This window comes from Cibotium barometz, chromosome 52 (genome assembly GCF_041138505.1).
Source record: "Cibotium barometz isolate CiBa-2024 chromosome 52, ASM4113850v1, whole genome shotgun sequence".
NCBI classification, from domain to species: domain Eukaryota; kingdom Viridiplantae; phylum Streptophyta; class Polypodiopsida; order Cyatheales; family Cibotiaceae; genus Cibotium; species Cibotium barometz.
In genome coordinates this window covers 8,160,217-8,180,216 of record NC_141097.1, presented here as the reverse complement: position 1 = coordinate 8,180,216, position 20,000 = coordinate 8,160,217, and the positions used below count along the sequence as shown (strand labels likewise).

The window sequence follows — 20,000 nt, the reverse complement described above, 5'->3', positions numbered from 1 at the left end:
GAGCGTTCTGGTTGCCGATGATGCCATAGGTACGCCGAGGAAGGAATGATTGGAAATTGGACTTGGAACTGGAATACAAAGAATTATGATGAAAACACTGTGGTTTTATTGCAATGCTGTTTTGGAAATAGTTGAATCTAAGAAAAGGAAATTTTATATTGGATGCGTAAGTGGTGTGTCTATTAAAATTTTGCATGAGAGCCGGCTAGGGGGCTTGGGAACTCTTTTCCCTAGTACCTGGAACAAAACATAACCAAATTTTTATAATGGATCCTATCAATACAGTGGTTGGGCGGTTGGCTAACCCATGGAATTGGATGGAGTTAGGCTGAATCGATGGATTTTTATAATAAAATTTAATTTTGTTTAAGTTACAATAGTTGAAGTAAGTCACATGATAATTCTTGTTCTATGAAAAAGAATCAACGGCTGTGCCTCTTTTGATGGGTAAAAAAGCGTTGGTCTCTATGAACCAAGTTCAAGTTCCTCCTTTGATTCGGCCATGTGACCCGCCGGTTCGGTTAGAATACAAAGGATAGATAAGACCCTTGACTACATTAGAAGATTTTCTTGGAGGATTCGCCTATGCTTTCTGGGCGAGGAAAGTTTTTCTGGGTTCAATTTTGGAAAAATCGAGAGATTAGTCTCTTGTCCGGACATTCGTGGGCGAGGCCCTGGGTGGGAAGCTCTGCCCTGCGCGCAAGGTTGCTACTTCCGATCTCACATTCTGCTTTTTCTTGTTGTTTTCTTAATTCTGCTTCTGTTTTTTCTTCTCTTATTCGGGCCTCGTCTTCTCTTCTTTGTTGTTTCATCTAAAAGAAGAGGGAGGAGATGTAGTCGGGGGCCGCTGGAGGCGGAGGAGGACGTGCTACTGTTGCCTCCAAGAGCTGGAGACGCTCCATGAGCAGCTGGTTCTGAGCTCTAAGAAGAGCTATGGTGTCTGCTATAGTCGGAAGAGCAAGGTCTTCTTCGGGGGAGACTTCTTCCAACTGATGGGCACTCTCCTCTATAGACATGATGCTGAAGTCGGTGGTCATGTCAGAATGCAAAACCATCCAAGAATGCCCTCACGCTAGGATACGGTGTGTGTGGACAAGCTGAATCTGATACCAATGTAACATGCAGCGGAAGTATTCGTATTGGAGGATTCTGTCACAGAAATGCTCACACCGTCTTCTGTATCCTAAGTTTCATGAGTTTAGCAATCCACTTTAAGACTTCAAACTTTTAAGAGAGAGAGAGAGAGAGAGAGAGAGAGAGAGAGAGAGAGAGAAATGAAATGAAATGATATATTAACGTCTCTAAGAGGCCATAGTGGCCTATGATACCAGAACTGAGAGTACATCTTAAGTTGGTGTCTCATCAAAGAGAACAACTAAATGAGACTAAAAAGTAAAATAAATTAATTGTCCTACAGTTATAAGAACAGAACTGTAAGACTTCAAGATGATACTGAGTAGAAAATACTTGAAAATACTGAAAAATGTATATCAGGTAGATCCATGTATGCTGATCAGTTGAAGTGTTGCCCTCTCCTTAGATCAAGTATCTCCGCCATGGGGCTGTCTAGAATGGAGAGGTCGCAGAAGCGAGGTAGGCGCCTTCGATGCCGAGCAATAATGGCTCTGATCTGGCGATGGTGAGGATGCCGTGGTTGGGATCCTGGTGGGCATGGCCGACGAGCACGACATAAGATAACTGCTCTATCAGTGGTGACTCCCTGGGAGCGTGGTCGGTGCCCTGATGGCCCAATGGAGGAGGTATCAAGAGGTGTGTGGGCTAGGTTGCTGGTGCTGGTGCTGGTGCCGAAGAAATCTGTCAGGGTCCTCTGTCTAGGTACATCATGGCTCGGCCTCCTGTCTACCAAGAGGGTCTCTCTATGTATCCTGAGCTCAAGTAGAAACAATCCCAGGCATCTCTGATCCTCAAACTCCATGACCCTGCGTAACGGCCCAAAACCCTCTCGGAAGAGACAGTGATATCTCCCTCGGATCTCATAATAGACTGTACATCGGCACATGTAGTGTTTCTCTGTCTCTACCTCCTGGTAGCATAGCTGACAAATGCGGTCATCCACGATCTGATGCACATATCGCCCTGTCTCAATCCGCAGCTGGTGTGATGAGGTCCGGATCTGTCCAATGGCACAACGTATCCCATGTGATAGGTGTACATCCATGTACGCCGGGCGGGTGATAAAATCATCCGGTGAGAGGTGTAGAAAGTGGCTCTTGTAATGAGCCATTTTCGAGCCCAAGGGCTCAAGGGGGCTAGTCCATGTCCTCTCTGTGTCCACTCTGATGATATCCATCCTGATCAAGCGGTTTTGCTCTAAGCAGGTGAGATCCAAGAATGGAAAATCCATACTGAACTGAAAGGGTGGTAGTGCCTCTATCCGCAAACCATGTAGGTCAAACCATGATCTCATCTGAGCGTACCAACAATGAGTGTCTCCATCCTCTGCCAGCTGTATGGATGAGGTCAATGCCAATCGGGAGTACCTCTGCTAAGGGAGCTCCCATAGCCACTGTAAAAAGGTAACTGCCTGGAATAGGGCCTCGGTTACTACTGGTGGGGCACCCAGCTCAACCCGAACAATCTCATGTGGTACTGATGATTTGCTCCGAATCATGCGGACAATCATCATAATTAGTGGTCTCTCCATTTGCCTCCATCCCTCATCTGTCCCTCTCTGAGATCTGTGATGTATACTGGGTCCCCAAATTGGAGCTTCGTACAGGAGGGTCGGTGTGACAAGCGTATCAAATAGCCACAATTTGGTGCGTGGCTCCTGAAACTGTATGTGTGCACACTGCCTCTCAAGTGCCCCCAAGGTTGCATGCCCTCGAGCTAATCTAGCTGCTGCTGCCTCCTTCAGGGAGAAACGCGGTCCTGTGAAAGTAACTCCCAAGTAGACATATGACCTGACGTACTCTACCGGCTCCCCTCGGAAAGTGAACTGAGGCTCTGATCTCGTCACCCATGCCTGTGTGGTGTTAAACACCATAACCTTGGTTTTTCCAAGGTTCACTGTCATATCTCTATCCGCACAGAAAGCCTGTAATGCATCCAGGTGTCTCTGTAATCCCTCCGGAGAGTCTGAGATTAGAACAATATCATCAGCATATAACAAGATGGGTATCAACACCCCTGCTAGGCATGCCCCTGGGCCTCCCAATCTGTCTACATAATCAGAGACCGCATCAATGTACAGTCCAAAGAGGGTGGGCAATAGCGGGCATCCCTGCTTCACCCCTATCGTGCTGGTCACCCTATCAGATAGTCCGCCTGGAGATTGGACTCTGCCTGTCACTCACAGACTCATACAAAGCATATATCCCCCACTGCATATCCTCGGGTACCTCAATGTCATGCAATATGTGCATAAGCCTAGCACGTGGTACGGTATCGAAGGCTTTGCGGAAGTCCACAAAGCAGCAATATATCCTTCTCTTCTGTGCCCTGCCCTCTTCAATAAGTGCCCGAAGTGTCAGTATGTGATCCAAGGTAGTAAATCCTCTCCTAAAGCCAACCTGTCCATGTGCTCGATGACCATGCCTCTCTGCCCACCGTATGGGGTCCAAGAGAGAAAGAAAGAAAGATATAATAACGTCTACGAGAGGCCAAAGTCGGCATATGAGACAAAAAATGATACAACTGTGTTCTTCCGGTCATCGGAAGAAAAGAAAGAAAAGAAAAAGTGTGCATGTGTCTGGATACAACTGTGAATCATCATGGAGCGGTGGAGCCCATATACAAACAATATAAAGGGGGGTGGGAATGTGGATGGAGTGCTAAGGCAAAATGCATCTCTATATGCTGAAGGGGTAGTACAAGCATGTTATGCAGATCTATGTCTAACTCCATCCAGTGCCATAAGAGGGATATAAGATATCATACATCGCCAATGCTGAGGCTGTGAATGGCGTGAACATGTACCCTGAGTCTGAATGAAAGCGAGCTAGCCTCTCCTGTGTCTCCATCTGGTGTCTCATTCGGATAGCTGCTATCTCTCGGTGTGACGGAGTCGGGGTGCTCTATGTCCAGTCTGTCTAGGTCTCCTCCTGGCTCTCAATTCCTTTGCTCTCTGTGCGGTCACCCCACGTGGTACATCAGCTGGCACTGGCATAGCTCTCTGGAAGAAATCTGTGAGCTGGGACTGTCTCCCACCCCTAGTGGGAACGGGTGTCTGGAGGAGTCTCTCTCGAGAACTATGAAGCTCTAGTAGTAGTCTGCCAAGCTGTCGCTGGTCTGAGGCCTCCAAAAACTGATGTAGTGAAGAGTGCTCCTCAAACAATCCTGCATATCTATCTCTGACCCCCTGGTGGACTATACATCTACATACAAAGTGATCCACAGTCTCCACCTCCTCGCGGCACAATCTGCATATCCGCTCAGCTCTGGGAACCCGTGCCGCTCTCCCAGCCTCTATCTCTAGCTGATGTGATGAGACTCGTAGCTGTCCAATAGCAACGCGAGAGCTGTGTGGCATGTATACATCCATGTACCGCGGTCGCTGTATAAACCCATCCCTTGAGATGCTCATAAAGTGGTCTCTGTAATACAGCATCTTCGGTGGTAGTGGGCTCTCTGGTGCTGTCCATGTCTCCTGTATGTAGCACTGCCATATGTCCTATCTCATCACTCTGTTCCTCTCATTAAGAGAGAGGTAACCCCGTGGAGCAGACTGATCATACTGAAAAGGTGGCAACCGCTCAATGTCTATCCCATGATGTGAGAACCACTGTAGCATCTGTGCATACCAAGATCCAGTGTATCCAGCCTCGGCCAGCTGTTTGGATGCCTCAAAAGCTCGGCGGGATAATCTCTCCGTGGGCATCTCCCTCATCCTGTATATAAAGGAGATCGTCTGGAACAATGCCTCCACTGCCATAGGTGGTGTAGCAAACTCAGCTCGAACAATGTCGTGCGGGACGGATGGTTTGCTGCGTATCATCCTCGAGAGCATCAAGATCTGTGGTCTCTCCAGCTATACCCATGTGGAGGCTGCAAGCCCTGGTGCCCAAACCGCTGCTACATACATCAAGGCTGGTGTCACTAATGTCTCAAAGAGCCACCCCTTCGTGCGGGGTTCCTGAAAATGTGCCTGATGACACTGACGCTCAAGGCCAGCAAGAGCTGCATACCCCCGGGTCACTCTGTCTCGGACTGCCTGAGCCATGGAGAAGCGTCCAGCTGAGCTAGTAAATGTGAAGCGGGCATCCCTGCTTCACCCCTATCGTGCTGGTCACCCTATCAGATAGTCCGCCTGGAGATTGGACTCTGCCTGTCTCACAGACTCATACAAAGCATATATCCCCCACTGCATATCCTCGGGTACCTCAATGTCATGCAATATGTGCATAAGCCTAGCACATGGTACAGTATCGAAGGCTTTGCGGAAGTCCACAAAGCAGCAGTATATCCTTCTCTTCTGTGCCCTCCCTCTTCAATAAGTGCCCGAAGTGTCAGTATGTGATCCAAGGTAGTAAATCCTCTCCTAAAGCCAACCTGTCCATGTGCTCGATGACCATGCCTCTCTGCCCACCGTATGGGGTCCAAGAGAGAAAGAAAGAAAGAAAGAAAGATATAATAACGTCTACGAGAGGCCAAAGTCGGCATATGAGACAAAAAATAATACAACTGTGTTCTTCCGGTCATCGGAAGAAAAGAAAGAAAAGAAAAAGTGTGCATGTGTCTGGATACAACTGTGAATCATCATGGAGCGGTGGAGCCCATATACCAAAGATGTCCAATCTCGAGCCTATGCACTCTTCCCAATGGAATGAGAAGGGGATGCAAAGCTGTGGCTGAGAGAGGGGCTGTTTGGGACTGTTCTAGATTGAGTATGAATGCTATAAATGCTTATGAATGCTGCGTTTTACCTTTACCAAGTGGCTGGAGCAGAATGATGAGATGATGAATGCTGAAAACTGTATGGATGCAAAAAACACTAGATGAACTGTTGGCTGAATGCTGAACTAATGCGTTTTGTTGATAAAGAAGTGCTGAATGCTCATGCGTTTGAGGCGCCTATGGCTGTAGGAGACTAACGCTGAGGGCTGGTGGCTGAAACTGCAATCGCTTTGCTCCTTGTGCTGAAGATGCCAAGCGCTTGAATGCTTATGCTGAAATATGATTGAATGAATGGCTGAATATGCTAGGGCTCTATTTATATGGACCACAAGAGCCAGTCGACTGGCTACAGAGCTGGCCGACTGCTCATGTCCACATTAAATGCATAAAATATGTATAAAGTGCTGAAAATTATGAAAAAATTACCAGAAAATTCCTAGTAAATATCCTAATAAATACTAGATGATATCTGGGGTGTTTGCCATGGTCTGGATGCAATGTATGAATGATGTGCAATATGCAGAATGCTTTCTAATGCAAACCCTAAGGTTTCTATTGACTGTATATGCATGAATGCGTCTCTTTAAGTGGGTTAAGGGACTTAGACTGACTGACTGACTGACTGACTTGCTATGGCTGAGAAGACCTACGTAGCTCATGCCTGACTTATCCTAGACTGAGGATTACAATGGGGTCACGGCGTACGACAAATATCATCCTGAATGGAACTAATACTGTTACAATGTTGCACTGATGATGATGAGCCAGTTTGTCACCATGCACTACAGTGCAGAGTGCATGTGACAAACACCTTTGGGTTGGAAGACCAGCACATGGGAGACTGCAGCGATTCGAACACCAGACCTCCCTTCCCCGAGACACAAGCCCACTGCTGGGCTGCACACCCGTTGGTTTAGGTAGGTGTGTCACTACACTGGACTTGTCATTTCTTTTCTACCTTTCCTTCTCTGTACTTAACATCACCAATGCTATAAGTTTCAGGTTCTCCTTCATGCTCCATCAGCCTCTACCCTACCAAATACTTGCCTTTTGACAGTGATAAGGCTTGTGCATGGCTCCTACACTCAAGTACCTTTCTCTAAAAACGTTGTACCCACCCCCGAACTTCCTCATTGCTGCTTTCAAGAGACTGAGCAGAACTCTCAGTTATTTCTCCAATCCTGGGGTAGCTTTTGACCAAACTCCACTGTATGCTGTCAGAAATAAAAGTCAAACCTTACAAAAGCTCCCTGGATAAAAGCTATCAGCTGGGTGACTCCACATCTCTTTGCCAGAAAATCAGATTCTGGTTCCTTTAAATAAGCAAGAAAATTTGGAGCACTCACCTGAGTGTCCAGGTGAGCAAACACAACGCAATTAAATACCAGTGGGGCTAGATCTCTTGGCCCTAATCTATTTATTTAGCACATCAAGTTGTCAGGGCAGTTACACATCAAAAGGACTTGGAGCTAAAGCTTCAAGAATGGTCACACTGACGCACCTTTGCAGTGATACATTTGTTGGTCACTAACATAACTTTGGGCCTACAGTTATGAGCTCAGCCCATCAGTTGATTGGGTGCACTCCATAATCAATTTTTAGAAAGTGCTTTCTAACTCCATGCATCATCCATGATGTACATGGAATACCCACAATGTTTTTGTGTTGATGACACAGATGCATAATATTCTCGAGAGTTTCATTAGCCATTCCAACCAAATTCACACCCATTCCACCGTGGCCAGGGACCTGTGTGCCCTTCAAGTGACATAGCAGATCAAACGAAAAGATCCAGACTTCAACAACCAAGTCTTGGTTGTGGGTCTCCAAAAAAATATACACCTCCACTCACTAGCCAAGTAAGCGCAAGCCTTTACCACATCCCAACTATATATTCTTACAACAGCAACGGTAACAGCCAGAAACTAGGAAACGGAAACGGCAGGTCTTTAACATAATTTAGTGCAAACGAAAAGTAAAATTAGAATATATATATATATATATATAAACTTCAGGTAGATCATTATTTGGAGGACATAATGAGGAACTTAGTGGAGAAAGTTAGTGGGGGAATGTGTTGTGAGGACATTAGGAAACCATAACCCAAACGGCAAGCCTAGAGAAATGGCCACACACACAGGCCCTCCCAAATAAAAAAGAATGCAGTATAGTTACCTTTAAGTGCAATCCTATCCCCATGCCTTTGCTCATCACGTCTACTCTAATCTTGTCATTGACTGGAGGCTCATCACATGGAATTTCAAACGTACCATCCGGCCATTTTGGATCGCGGTTTTTTTTCAAAGGCTGCAAACAACAAACATGATCTCAGAAGAATATCTAAAGTCTAAAAGAAGGCCACTTTCAAACCAATGAAGCTAATTACCTTCGTTCTGTATTCTTGGCCTTTGTAGAGTACTTTTGCATAAGGGTTGGTATGGTGTTTGCCTTCCAGATCATCTGCTTTATGTACAGTAACAACCAATAAGCCTCCACCTTGTGGAGTTCCTTCTGGGGCTCTCTCTACATCATTTTCTTCAGGTATTGGGTCATCTTCTTTGAAAGGTTTGTATAGAACCTCCACTGTGATTTGTCCACGAAGCTTTTGATTTGCAGGATCATTATCATCCATGTTCTTCCGTAAGTCTACAGTAAAAGTTTTGGCCTCGTCGGGTGTCAGTGATGCCAATGGGATCACCTGCATACCTAGCTTATCATGGGATGATACCTGCACATAGAAGAATGAGGACTACTAAGAATCACCTTCCATACAAACCTTAGTAAAACCATTCAAATGTGCTTTTGGCTTATAAGAGATCTCCGTCGGATATCCAGACATAGACTGAAAAAAACAAAGACACGCTTGCCTTGTCCCAGTCATACACGTGGAGCTCTAGGACCTGAGAGCCTGGGTCTTGCACCACAAGAGTGTGTGATTCGTTCCAATCAGGGTTTAAAGTGTTCTTCTTTACTTGTGTCTTCTTTGAAAGAGTCCCTTCACCAAGTGACATTTTGACATAAGGATCTGATTTTCCCATGATATCAGCCTTTCTCAAGTTTCTTCCATTGAGAGCCTTCACATGAAGCATTCCCACTGGTTTTTTGACAACACTGTTGAAAGAAACCACGGAACCAAGTTTCTTATGTGCTAAAACAAGCCATTCAATATTTTGCATATAACTAAAGGTTTTACTGTTGCCGCACGTGCACATGCACCCACACATGCACACTCTCCTGGAAAATTGAGCCGTATCAAGAGGCAGGATGCTTACGCTTTAGAGTCATCTAAGATGGCTATCTCCAAGGTTTTTGGCCAAAGATAGAGTTTCGCTATTTCCTCTTTGATGAGATCCTGTTGGAGAGATGTAAATTATTTCAAGAATGTAAAATCTAATGCATCAAAAAGCCCGTAACCCATAAAAAAACCTTCCAAGTTGCAAAACCAAGATTTAGATATACCTGCACAAATCCATATAATCCAGGAATTGCCATCAAATCTCCTCCGAGAAGCTTCAAGCCAAAGTCTATATGTGGCTATTACACACAAAAAGCAAACAACAGACAAGGTTCTCTTACACAAACTTTCAGAGAAATCCAAGCAATCGTTCTTCTTTCATATAGAGAAGCATGAGAGCTGTGTGATGAAGATAGAGAACAAACCTTCTCCATCAAAGAGACAACAATTTTAGAAAAGCATGGAAAGCTTGGAACCAATGGCTTGAAGGTCACTCGGGCAATGGAGAACACTTGCAAATCTACAAGCTGGTATAGTACGAGACAACCACATTATCAGTCACACCACCACATGTTAAAGCAGTTAACAAACTTACATGTCATGATCATAACCCATTTGTTAATGTGATGTACCTGTACCGTTGCCTTCAAACCAAATGCTTTCACTACTACAAGGACGTTGGGGTTCCCAGCCCACTTAAGGGCTGGTTCAATTATCATTTCAGATTCTTGCGTGTCAAAGGCTTTTACCCCTGTATTTTCAATGGAACCAAGCCAAAAACATCCAATTAATCACTAAACTGCAGTGCTTTCAAATCAAGTTGCATTCCTAAGAGATTAAAAAGTTTGTTTTACTAAATGCCCCTTCAAAGTGTCCATGGTGCAGTGCAATTCTCCAAAACACTTACGCCATTAGAAAATCCAAAGGTGCGTCCACTTTCCTTGAAACACTATTCCTCTAGAAAACCTCCCAATTAGGATCATGCAGCTTACCAGCACTGACTCTTTTTTTATCTCATTGGATCTCCAGAATGTAATCCTGTCAGTCTGATGGATGATAGAATCCCACATCTCATGGGAGACTCCTGATTCTAGTGTCTCCTTTTTCTTTTTTGTGTTTTTTACTTTTAACAAATTGATGCCTTATGCATCTTCTATTACCCATCATGTATTATTTTTGGTGTCCTCACAGAAGTTATTTTTGGCATCATTAGCTGAGCCTTGCTATACTATCTCCCGTTCATCCCCACATAGTGACATATTGTATCAGCCATCTGGCTCTTTCAACATTGTTAGGTAGTTTCTGTTTTTTTTTTTTCCCATGAGTCAATACTCCTCACGGATTCATTATCATAGATCCTCTCTCTCTCTCTCTCTCTCTCTCTCTCTCTCTCTCTCTCTCTCTCGTTTCGGAGCTATATGTGTGAACACTCCCTATGAGTGTGTATGTGTGTGAAGTTTGAACCCACCCTTAGATGTGGACAGGATAAGTGTGCCGTGTGTGTGTGTGTGTGTGTGTGTGTGTGTGTGAACCCACGGAGTAGTGTCCCCAAGGTTTGAGCCCACCACCTCCACTTTAGAAAGGCCAGCTCAAACCACTGGACTAATAATGCCTTGGAGACTACAAGCATCATTTTCTGTTGTTTTTTTTGCAGAAAGAAGGCATAGTCTTGAAATCATGAGGACATACGGATAAAGAATCAGCATGACGAGGCACAATAGTAACCAAAAGAAGATAATAAAGAACACAACTCTGTCCACCTTGTAATATTGGTGGTAATGTGCCTAATGTTAGGCATTCGAAATCAACTGAGTCAATCTTATATTTTGCACAGTACTGATCAATGATCGGCGTCATCGTCTCCTTGATTATCTTGCAAATAGCCTGAATCACAAACACTCACTATCAAGACAAGTTTACAAAACAAAGAAGAAATTAAAATGAAAAAGAAAATAAATAAACAATCGGGGGGAGGGAGAAAAAAGACCCACCTTGTCAAGGTATGGCCACAATTCACGTATAAACTTGTTCAGCCAGTCTACCTGCACATGAAAACAGTCTCATCATCACCATAAAATTTGTAGTATTTCCATGCCAGTACTTCTCAAAGAAAAGAAAACATACCCTGTCATAGTCGGGATTCTTGATCCACAATGGTATCTCTGGGAGGAGGCTTTGAAGAGTCTTCGAATCTAGCTCACCCAAAGGCCTTATAATTGGATCCTGATGGTCAATTCCAAAATAAATGGCTGTTCAACGATTTTTTCTAATGTAGCTAAAAGGAACTTACAGCCATTTGAAGGAATCCATAAAAATTAAGGGTCCAAGTGCGTCTCACAACAAATGCTAATCAAGAGTTTTAACAAAGGATTTGGAAAGATGAAAATACACAATTTCTCCCGTTAAGCACATACCTTTGTAAGATCAAACAACATTCGGAACTACCTCGCATCTATGGATTTGGAAAAACAGACCCTCGCCGGCCTACAGTGGGACAGACGGGAGCGACAACGGCAAGATCCCCTTGCTCGACAACCACACCTAGGTTTACCTTTCTATGGCTAATCTGCCCTGCTTGTGCGATACACGCAGCTCCAGCCAAGAGCCATTGTGGCCCACCTTCGTTAGCATTGGCAACCACACAGCATGACAAGCCCCATCATAGCATACTTTTGGAAACATCCATGAAGAAGCTTCCATCCCTTATTTCCTATGGCTCACTGCTCATCATGGTCTCAACATGGGGTCCAGCTCACCACCATGCATCAATCGGCAGATTGCCGCCACTATTGGTTGAGGTTTTTGGCATAGGTATTGGTTTAGGGTTGAGACCTATTCGGTTCTGAGAGCCAAGCAAGTTAGATGGATCCAACTATCCATTGTGGAAAGTAGAGCTCCGGAGTCAGCTTGTTGCCCCCAAGCCGTGGAAAATTGTTGAAGGCGAGGAGTTGAAACCAAGAGGGCTAGAGAAGAGTCTCACATCTAGGTTAAGAAGGAGACTTACCATTGAGAATGACGAAGGTGCTATTGATGAAGAAGTAGTTGACCCTTAGTTGATTGTAGATTGGGAGGAGCGTGATGCTCAAGCCTTTTGCCTTGATTATCATGACCACGTCGGATTCCGAGATTCCACTCATTCAAACAAGGGAGTCATCTTCTGAAGCATGGAGGATTTTGCAAGAACAGTTTGAGTCGAAAAGCCTCACCATAGTGATCAATTTGGAAAGTCAGCTCTATGGTTTGTCTCCTAATGAAGGTGACTCTGTCATTTCTTACATTACTCAAGTAAAGGACTCAGCACTGTTACTTGAAGAAGAGATGAGGAACAAATGGTTTGAGCAGGCAAGTAAAGGTGAGGAGCAAGCTTTTGCTGCACCATTTAGCACAAAGAAAGAAGAGAAGGGTAAGTCAGAGTCAAAGGTGAAGTGTTGGTATTGTGATAAGAAGGACCACACCATGAAGGTCTGTGAGGTGAAGAAAAAGGGCAAGGCCCAATAAAGCAAAGAAGGCAGCATCTAGTTCTTCAATAGATGATGACACCAAGGCTTTAAAGGTGGCTGCTGGGGAAAAAAATCACTTCTATGGCATCATTGGTCGTGGAGCTGAGAGGGAATGTTGGATGTAGGGTTTACGGTGCATCTCCACTTGTGAGCCTGCTTGAAGGAACATCAAAGTGCACACGTACAGTGTTATATTTATGGGCATGTGAACAGCCTCTTAATCAAGTGTCGGGTTAGTGTGAATAAACTTTAGTGCACGCACTCTAAGGCTAGTTCCAATGTCAATATATAGGACCCTCATGTAACATTATTTACAAGTGCAATCAAGCTGAAGCAAGTTCCCTTGTGCCCTCTCTCTCTCTCTCTCTCTCTCTCTCTCTCTCTCTCGTGCAAGAGTGTGTTCATGTAATCAAGTGTTTCTCTCTCCTCTTCTCTCCCGTTGATTGTTTGTTTTCTAACAATGTGTGTGTGTGTGTGTACATACATACATACATACACACACACACACATACATACATACATACACATGTATATGTGTCTGTGTACATCTCTCTCTCTCTCTCTCTCTCTCTCTCACTCACACACACACACACACACATACATACATACATACATATATATATATATACACACACACACACACACACACACACACAAGAGAGAGATACATACATACATACATATATATATGTATGTATATATATACGAGAGAGAGAGAGAAAGAAAGATTTTATTAACGTCTTCCAAAAGACCGAACTCGACCTATGAGACAAATCGGTGTACCTGTATGGGGTATCCTCTGTCATCCCAACAAAATGAAAAAGTACTGAACTAAAAAGCTGAATCTGGGTGTGCAATAAGTACAATGAGTTGTGGAGGGGATGGAGCTCTACTACTAGGAGAATGCAAAGCTATATGCATGGAGTATACAATCATGATATGCAACCTAGCTAGCTCCATCCTTTACCATACTGGGGGTATAAAATGGTATACATCAATGAAGGGGGTGTCCACAGCTCCCTGAAGAACATGCCTGGGTGTGCTCTGAAGCGAGCCAGTCGCTCCGCACCCTCTCTGTGAAACTGAGCTCTGATCTCTGTCATCTCTCTCTGGTATAGGCATGGTGTCCGAAAGCCAGGTGTCCTCTGTCTCCTGCGGGCTCTGAGTGTCTCTGCTCTCTGGAGAGTAATTCCCTGCCGTGTAGGGGCTGGGAATGGGATGGATCTCTGAAAAAATGTAGTAATCTCTGTCTGTCATCCCCCCTCTGGAGCTGTCTGAGCCTGTAATGATGTCTCTCTGTGGCGCTGTATGTCTAGAATGAATCTCCCCAGTATGCAATGGTCTGCTGCCTCAAAGATCTGGCGTAGGGAATGTGGCTCTCTGAATAAAATGGAATCTCTCTCTCTGATGGCTGTATATGCTCTACATCTGCATACATAATGCTCCTCACTCTCCACCTCCTCTCTGCACAATCTGCATACCCTCTACATCTGCATACATAATGCTCCTCACTCTCCACCTCCTCTCTGCACAATCTGCATACCCTCTCCTCTCGGGGGAACCGTGCTGCTCTGCCAGTCTCAATCTCCAATCGGTGTGATGAAACTCTAAGCTGACCAATAGCCACTCGGGAGCCATGTGGTAAAAAGCCCTCCATGTATCTAGGCCTCTCTATAAATCCATCATCAGTGATACTCATGAAGTGATCTTTTTAGTATAGCATCTTCGGTGAAAGAGGCTCTGCAGGCGATATCCATGTCTCTCGTGTATAGAGCTGCCATAGATCCTGTCTCAATACTCTATTCCTCTCACTATGAGAGAGACGGATATGTGGTGCATCCCTGTCATACTGGAATGGTGGTATGATCCATGTCTAGGCCATGCTGTGAGAACCAATGTGTGACCTGTGCATACCATGATCTTCTGTCTCCCGCCTCAGCCAGCTGTCTAGATGCCTCAAAAGCTCTATATGACAATCTGTCCTGTGGCATCTCTCTGAATCTATCTAGCAGGCATATAGTCTGAAATATGGCCTCTACCATCATAGGAGGCGCAGCAAACTCTGCTCGGATAATGTCATGAGGTACTGACGGTTTGCTGCGTATCATGCGTGCCATCATGAGGGCCTGTGGTCTCTCTATCTGTGTCCACCAATGGGTAGCAAGGCCTGGCGTCCATACCGCTGCTCCATACATCAATGCCGGTGTGACTAATGTGTCAAATAGTCACCCCTTCGTCCGGGGCTCCTGCAAATGCGCCTGGTGGCACTGTCTCTCTAGCATAGCCAATGCTACATATCCCTGTGTCAATCTAGCTCTGGCTGCTGAACCCATGGTGAAGCGTGTGACTGCTGCATAGAAGGTAACCCCTAGGTACACGTATGATGTCACCACCTCCACCTGGCGTCCTACGAGAGTGAACGTCAGCTGACTCTTGCCCTGTCTCGATGTATGAAAGACCATAACCTTGGTTTTCCGGAGGTTCACAGTAAGACCCCTCTGTGTGCAGAAATCATTGAGTGCATGAAGATGCTGCTGTAGACCACCTGGAGACTCAGACACTAATACAATATCATCAGCATAAAGCATAATATGTACTGAGGTACCTGCTAAATCAACTCCATCTCCGCCTCCCCGTGTAATGAAGTTAGCCACCTCATCAATGTATAACCCAAATAGCGTGGGGGAAAGTGGGCATCCTTGCTTCACACCAATGGTGCTAGCAATAGTCTCGGACATACCTCCTGGACATCTGACTCGCCCAAAAACCTGCTCATATAATGCATAGATGCCCCATGTCATATCTGCTGGTATGCCAAGAGACTGCAGGCGCTGAAAGAGCGTCTCTCGTGGTACTGTGTCAAATGCCTTGCGGAAATCCACAAAGCAGCAATAGAGCTTTCTCTTCCTCACTCTGGCCTGATCAATCATACATCTCAAAGTGAATACATGGCCAGTGGTAGAGAAAGCTCTCCTGAAGCCTGCCTGCCTGCCTGCCTGATGAGCGTAAACCTGCTCGCTCAACATATAAGCTAAGCTCTTGCTCCAACACTGCACCATAGAGTTTGGCCAACACGTGGCCAACCATAACCGTCCTGTAGTTGCTCGGATCGAGCATATCCCCTGTTTTGTGAATCGGCACAATGGTGTGCATCGTCCACTCCGCAGGCAAACCCTCTGCTAGTGCCCTGTTAAATAGGTGTGCAAGAAAAGGAGCCAAAGAATCTACTGCATATATGAGATACTCACCCTGCAGGCCCATATGGTCGACAACCCGTCCATGCTGTAGGCGGCCGATAGCTTCCTGTATCATCGAGTGGGTAAAGAAGCTAGCTGTGCTGCTGTGGTAGGTCGAGGCTCCTGTGGCTGAGGTATAGGTGGCTGTTGTGGGGCGTGGTATAGGCCCTCTGCATATGTGTGCCATGTCTGTGGGTCTCCAATAGGTGTCGGTGTCCGGGGCTCGCTGAAGCGCCGCCATGAGACAGGGCTATCTCTACTCATGAAGAAATAAAAGATCTCTAGCTCCTGTATCTCTACAAAGGCCTGCCTTTTGCGGTGAGTAAGTCTCCTCATCTCTCTCCTCGACTCTTGCTCTGTGATGGCTCCCAAGGCTCTCTGGATGCGGAGCCGTGAGTATAGGGCTCTGCACTCGTCATCATACCATCTGTTCTCAGGCATAGTCCCAAATCTCGCAAGCTCTCCTGAGTGGACACGATGTGGGAAGCTCTGTAATGCAGCCGTGTGTAGGAGTGATGCCAGCTGGGCTGTAATGGTATCCATAGGTGCCAGTGGATCCATGAGTAGGAGCCCATCCTCTACTCTGCCAGTGTATATGTCTGCCATGTCATGTGTAAAGTAGATGGTAGTGTGTAAAGAGAGAGAGAGAGAGGGAAAGAAATACATACATACATACATACATACATACATACATGTGTATGTATGTATGTATGTATGTATGTACGAGAGAGAGAGAGAGAGAGAGATACATATATATATATGTATATATGTATGTATGTATGTATGTATGTACGAGAGAGAGAGAGAGAGAGAGAGAGAGACATACATACATACAAACATTTATGTATGTATGTATGTATGTATCTCTCTCTCTCTCTCTCTCTCTCTCTCTCTCTCTCTCTCTCTCTCTCTCTATATATATATATATATATATATATATATTATATATATATATAGATAGATATATATCTAATATATATATATAATATATAGATATATTATATATATATATATATAGATAGATATATATCTAATATATATATATAATATATAGATATATTATATATATATATAATATATATATATATATATATAGATATATATATATATATATATATATATATATATATATATATATATATATATATATATATATATATATATTATATATATAGATATATATATATATTATATATATATATATATTATATATATATATATAGATATATATATATATATATATATATATTCTATATATATATATATAGTGTGATGGCCGTACGGACGCGAGCCCAGTACGAGCGGACGTCCGGCACGAAACACCACGTCTTTGCCGCACGCGGCCTCTTGATGGCTCATGACGGCTCCACCGGCCCGTCGAGCGCGTTGCGCGCGTTTGCCTTGCGCGTCTCACCGACACTTGCCCTTCATGCCCGGCTCGGCTCCAGGGGCCTCACTCGGGACTTGCCTTCCATCCATGCCCTGCCGGCCTAGGGTCCATCGCGGCCCCGTCGGCACAGCCCGGCCCGCCGGCCACGTCGGCGGCCGTTTTTCCATCGTCCACGGTCCCGTCAGCTCATTCGGTCCCGACTCCGTCAAGGTTGGGAGGGCATCCCCCGGGCACACGGCTCCCTAGCAACCCCACTCGCAACGCGGGAGGCCTACTTGCCTACCCGGTGCGTGAGTGCGTCTAGGTGCCTACCATGGGTCCATGCTTTGCCCCTCCAAGCACTTCCTCCCCATATAGATGCATTATATTCGGGGCGGTCTAGCACACCCCTCGGGCACCATGGCCCTCCGGATAGAAATCCCGCGACGCGTCACGGTAAACGGCCGTTTTGGCCGTTTTTAGCCAAAACGGCGAAAACTGACGAAACGCGTCACATACACCCCCCCTTTATAGAATTGACGCCCTCGTCAATTACTTTGAAACGAAAGGTGGGATGCATGACCTGATTATAACGCATCTGTGCAACGTGTTAATATATAATGAGGACGGGAGGTCCTTACCCTGCTTTATAGCCATGAGCAAGGTAGGTGTCTAACCCGTTTACAAAAGAAAAACTGTGCATATTTTTGTATTTTGCCATTTTTCAATTTTTTTGGCTTTTTTCATATATAAAGTCGGAACTTCAAGCCCCCGCTCGAGAGTCCCGCCCAATCCCAACAAAAATGGCGAGGTTGCTGCGTGGTCTCGCCGGAGCTCCTGTCTGAGCTGAGTAAGAGTGATTACCTTCAGCAATGCAGCTTTGCCGGGAAAGTAAGAGTCTTCATTGGAGTCCAGACTTGTTTGCCGAGTTGACGCCAACTTGGTTTGCAAGATCTTTACTTCAAATCTGACTTCACCTTCCTTGTCGTTGGAGCGTTGTTTTGAGCCTTGATGCTCTCCGATGCCCCATGAGCTCTTTTGTGCAGAATCTTTAATGGACAAGAGTTGCCCACCTCACTGACGCCAGCTTGGTTTGCCCTTCTTGTACCACTTCAAGTCCTGCACTTTGTTGTCTTGGACCTTGATGTCCTGCTTCAACCTGTTTAGTACATAAGTGCATCCATTCTTTTTGACAAAGTGCCTTTGGCCCACCTGACTCCAAGTGAAACCACCGCGAACCTTTGGCATTGGAACTTCTGCACTTCTTCGGCTTCGGTTCACCTGACTCGAGTGCTCTAGCTTGCCTTGACACCAAGACCTGCTTTGCCAGCCAAACTGCCCCTCAACCTATATATATATATATATATATATATATATATATATATATTATATCTACATATATTATATATCTATATATATATATATATATATATATATATATATATATATATATACATATATATATTATATATCTACATATATTATATATCTACATATATATATATATACATATATTATATATCTACATATATATATATATACATATATTATATATCTATCTATATATATATATATATATATACATATATATATTATATATCTATCTATATATATATATATATATACATATATATATTATATATCTATCTATATATATATATATATATATACATATATATATTATATATCTATCTATCTATATATATATATATATATATATATATATATATATATATATATGTAGATATATCTATATATATATATATATATATCTATATATATATATATATTATATATATCTATATATATATATCTATTATATATATCTATATATCTATCTATATATATATATATATTATATATATCTATATATATATATATATATATATATATATATATATATATCTATATATATATATATATATATATATATATATATATATATATATATATATCTATATATATATATCTATCTATATATATATATATATATGTAGATATATAATATCTATATATATATCTATATATATATATATATATATGTAGATATATAATATCTATATATATATATATATATATGTAGATATATAATATATATATATATATATATATATATATGTAGATATATAATATCTATATATATATGTAGATATATAATATCTATATATATATATATATATATATATATATATATATATATGTAGATATATAATATCTATATATATATATATATATATATATATATATATATATATATGTAGATATAATATATATATATATATATCTATCTATCTATATATATATATATATATATATATATATATATATAGAGAGAGAGAGAGAGAGAGAGAGAGAGAGAAAGAAAAAAAGAAAGTCATATTAACGTCCACAGAATGCCTTGAAGGCATATGAGACCAAAAACCGGTACCTCACACTCATTACAATGCACGTCAGGGTGCCCTTAGGCACAAGCAAAAGATTAATGAAAACCCTAGGATGATAAACAACTATCTGTGATACAAAAAATGCCGATGGCACATTAGAATGCTAGTCAATTGGGTTTATGCTTACGGAAGTCCTCGATTATCGCCCTTTCCTCATGGTAGACTGCCCACTTTCCAGCTTGGCGGGCTCCCGAGTTGAGAGAGATAAAAAGATCTCTCTCTCTCTCTCTCTCTCTCTCTCTCTCTCTCTCTCTAACTTATAGATATACATATATATATATATATACATACATATATATATATATATATACAAATACATATGTATGTATACATATATATGTATGTATACATATATGTATA

The 20,000-nt window shown here is 43.1% G+C and overlaps 1 protein-coding gene across 2 annotated transcripts in view; it reads right to left on the bottom strand.

The window, feature by feature from the left end:
* Window positions 1–20,000, bottom strand: part of LOC147608751 (synaptotagmin-2-like) — a 70,048-nt gene that overhangs the window by 5,657 nt on the left and 44,391 nt on the right. Inside the window, exons 1-11 of one of the 2 annotated variants that reach the window (XM_086788771.1) lie at window positions 11,506–12,099; window positions 11,216–11,314; window positions 11,083–11,133; window positions 10,852–10,975; window positions 9,724–9,842; window positions 9,517–9,618; window positions 9,316–9,390; window positions 9,129–9,208; window positions 8,724–8,967; window positions 8,243–8,584; window positions 8,032–8,163 (exon numbers count right to left, since the gene is read on the bottom strand). In XM_086788771.1, coding sequence (XP_086644897.1) covers window positions 8,032–8,163; window positions 8,243–8,584; window positions 8,724–8,967; window positions 9,129–9,208; window positions 9,316–9,390; window positions 9,517–9,618; window positions 9,724–9,842; window positions 10,852–10,975; window positions 11,083–11,133; window positions 11,216–11,314; window positions 11,506–11,526 — 1,389 coding nt within the window. In that variant the 5' untranslated portion in view covers window positions 11,527–12,099. Of the gene's footprint in view, window positions 1–8,031; window positions 8,164–8,242; window positions 8,585–8,723; window positions 8,968–9,128; window positions 9,209–9,315; window positions 9,391–9,516; window positions 9,619–9,723; window positions 9,843–10,851; window positions 10,976–11,082; window positions 11,134–11,215; window positions 11,315–11,505; window positions 12,100–20,000 lie in introns of those variants that run through there. The other variant, XM_086788769.1, reaches the window with a different exon arrangement.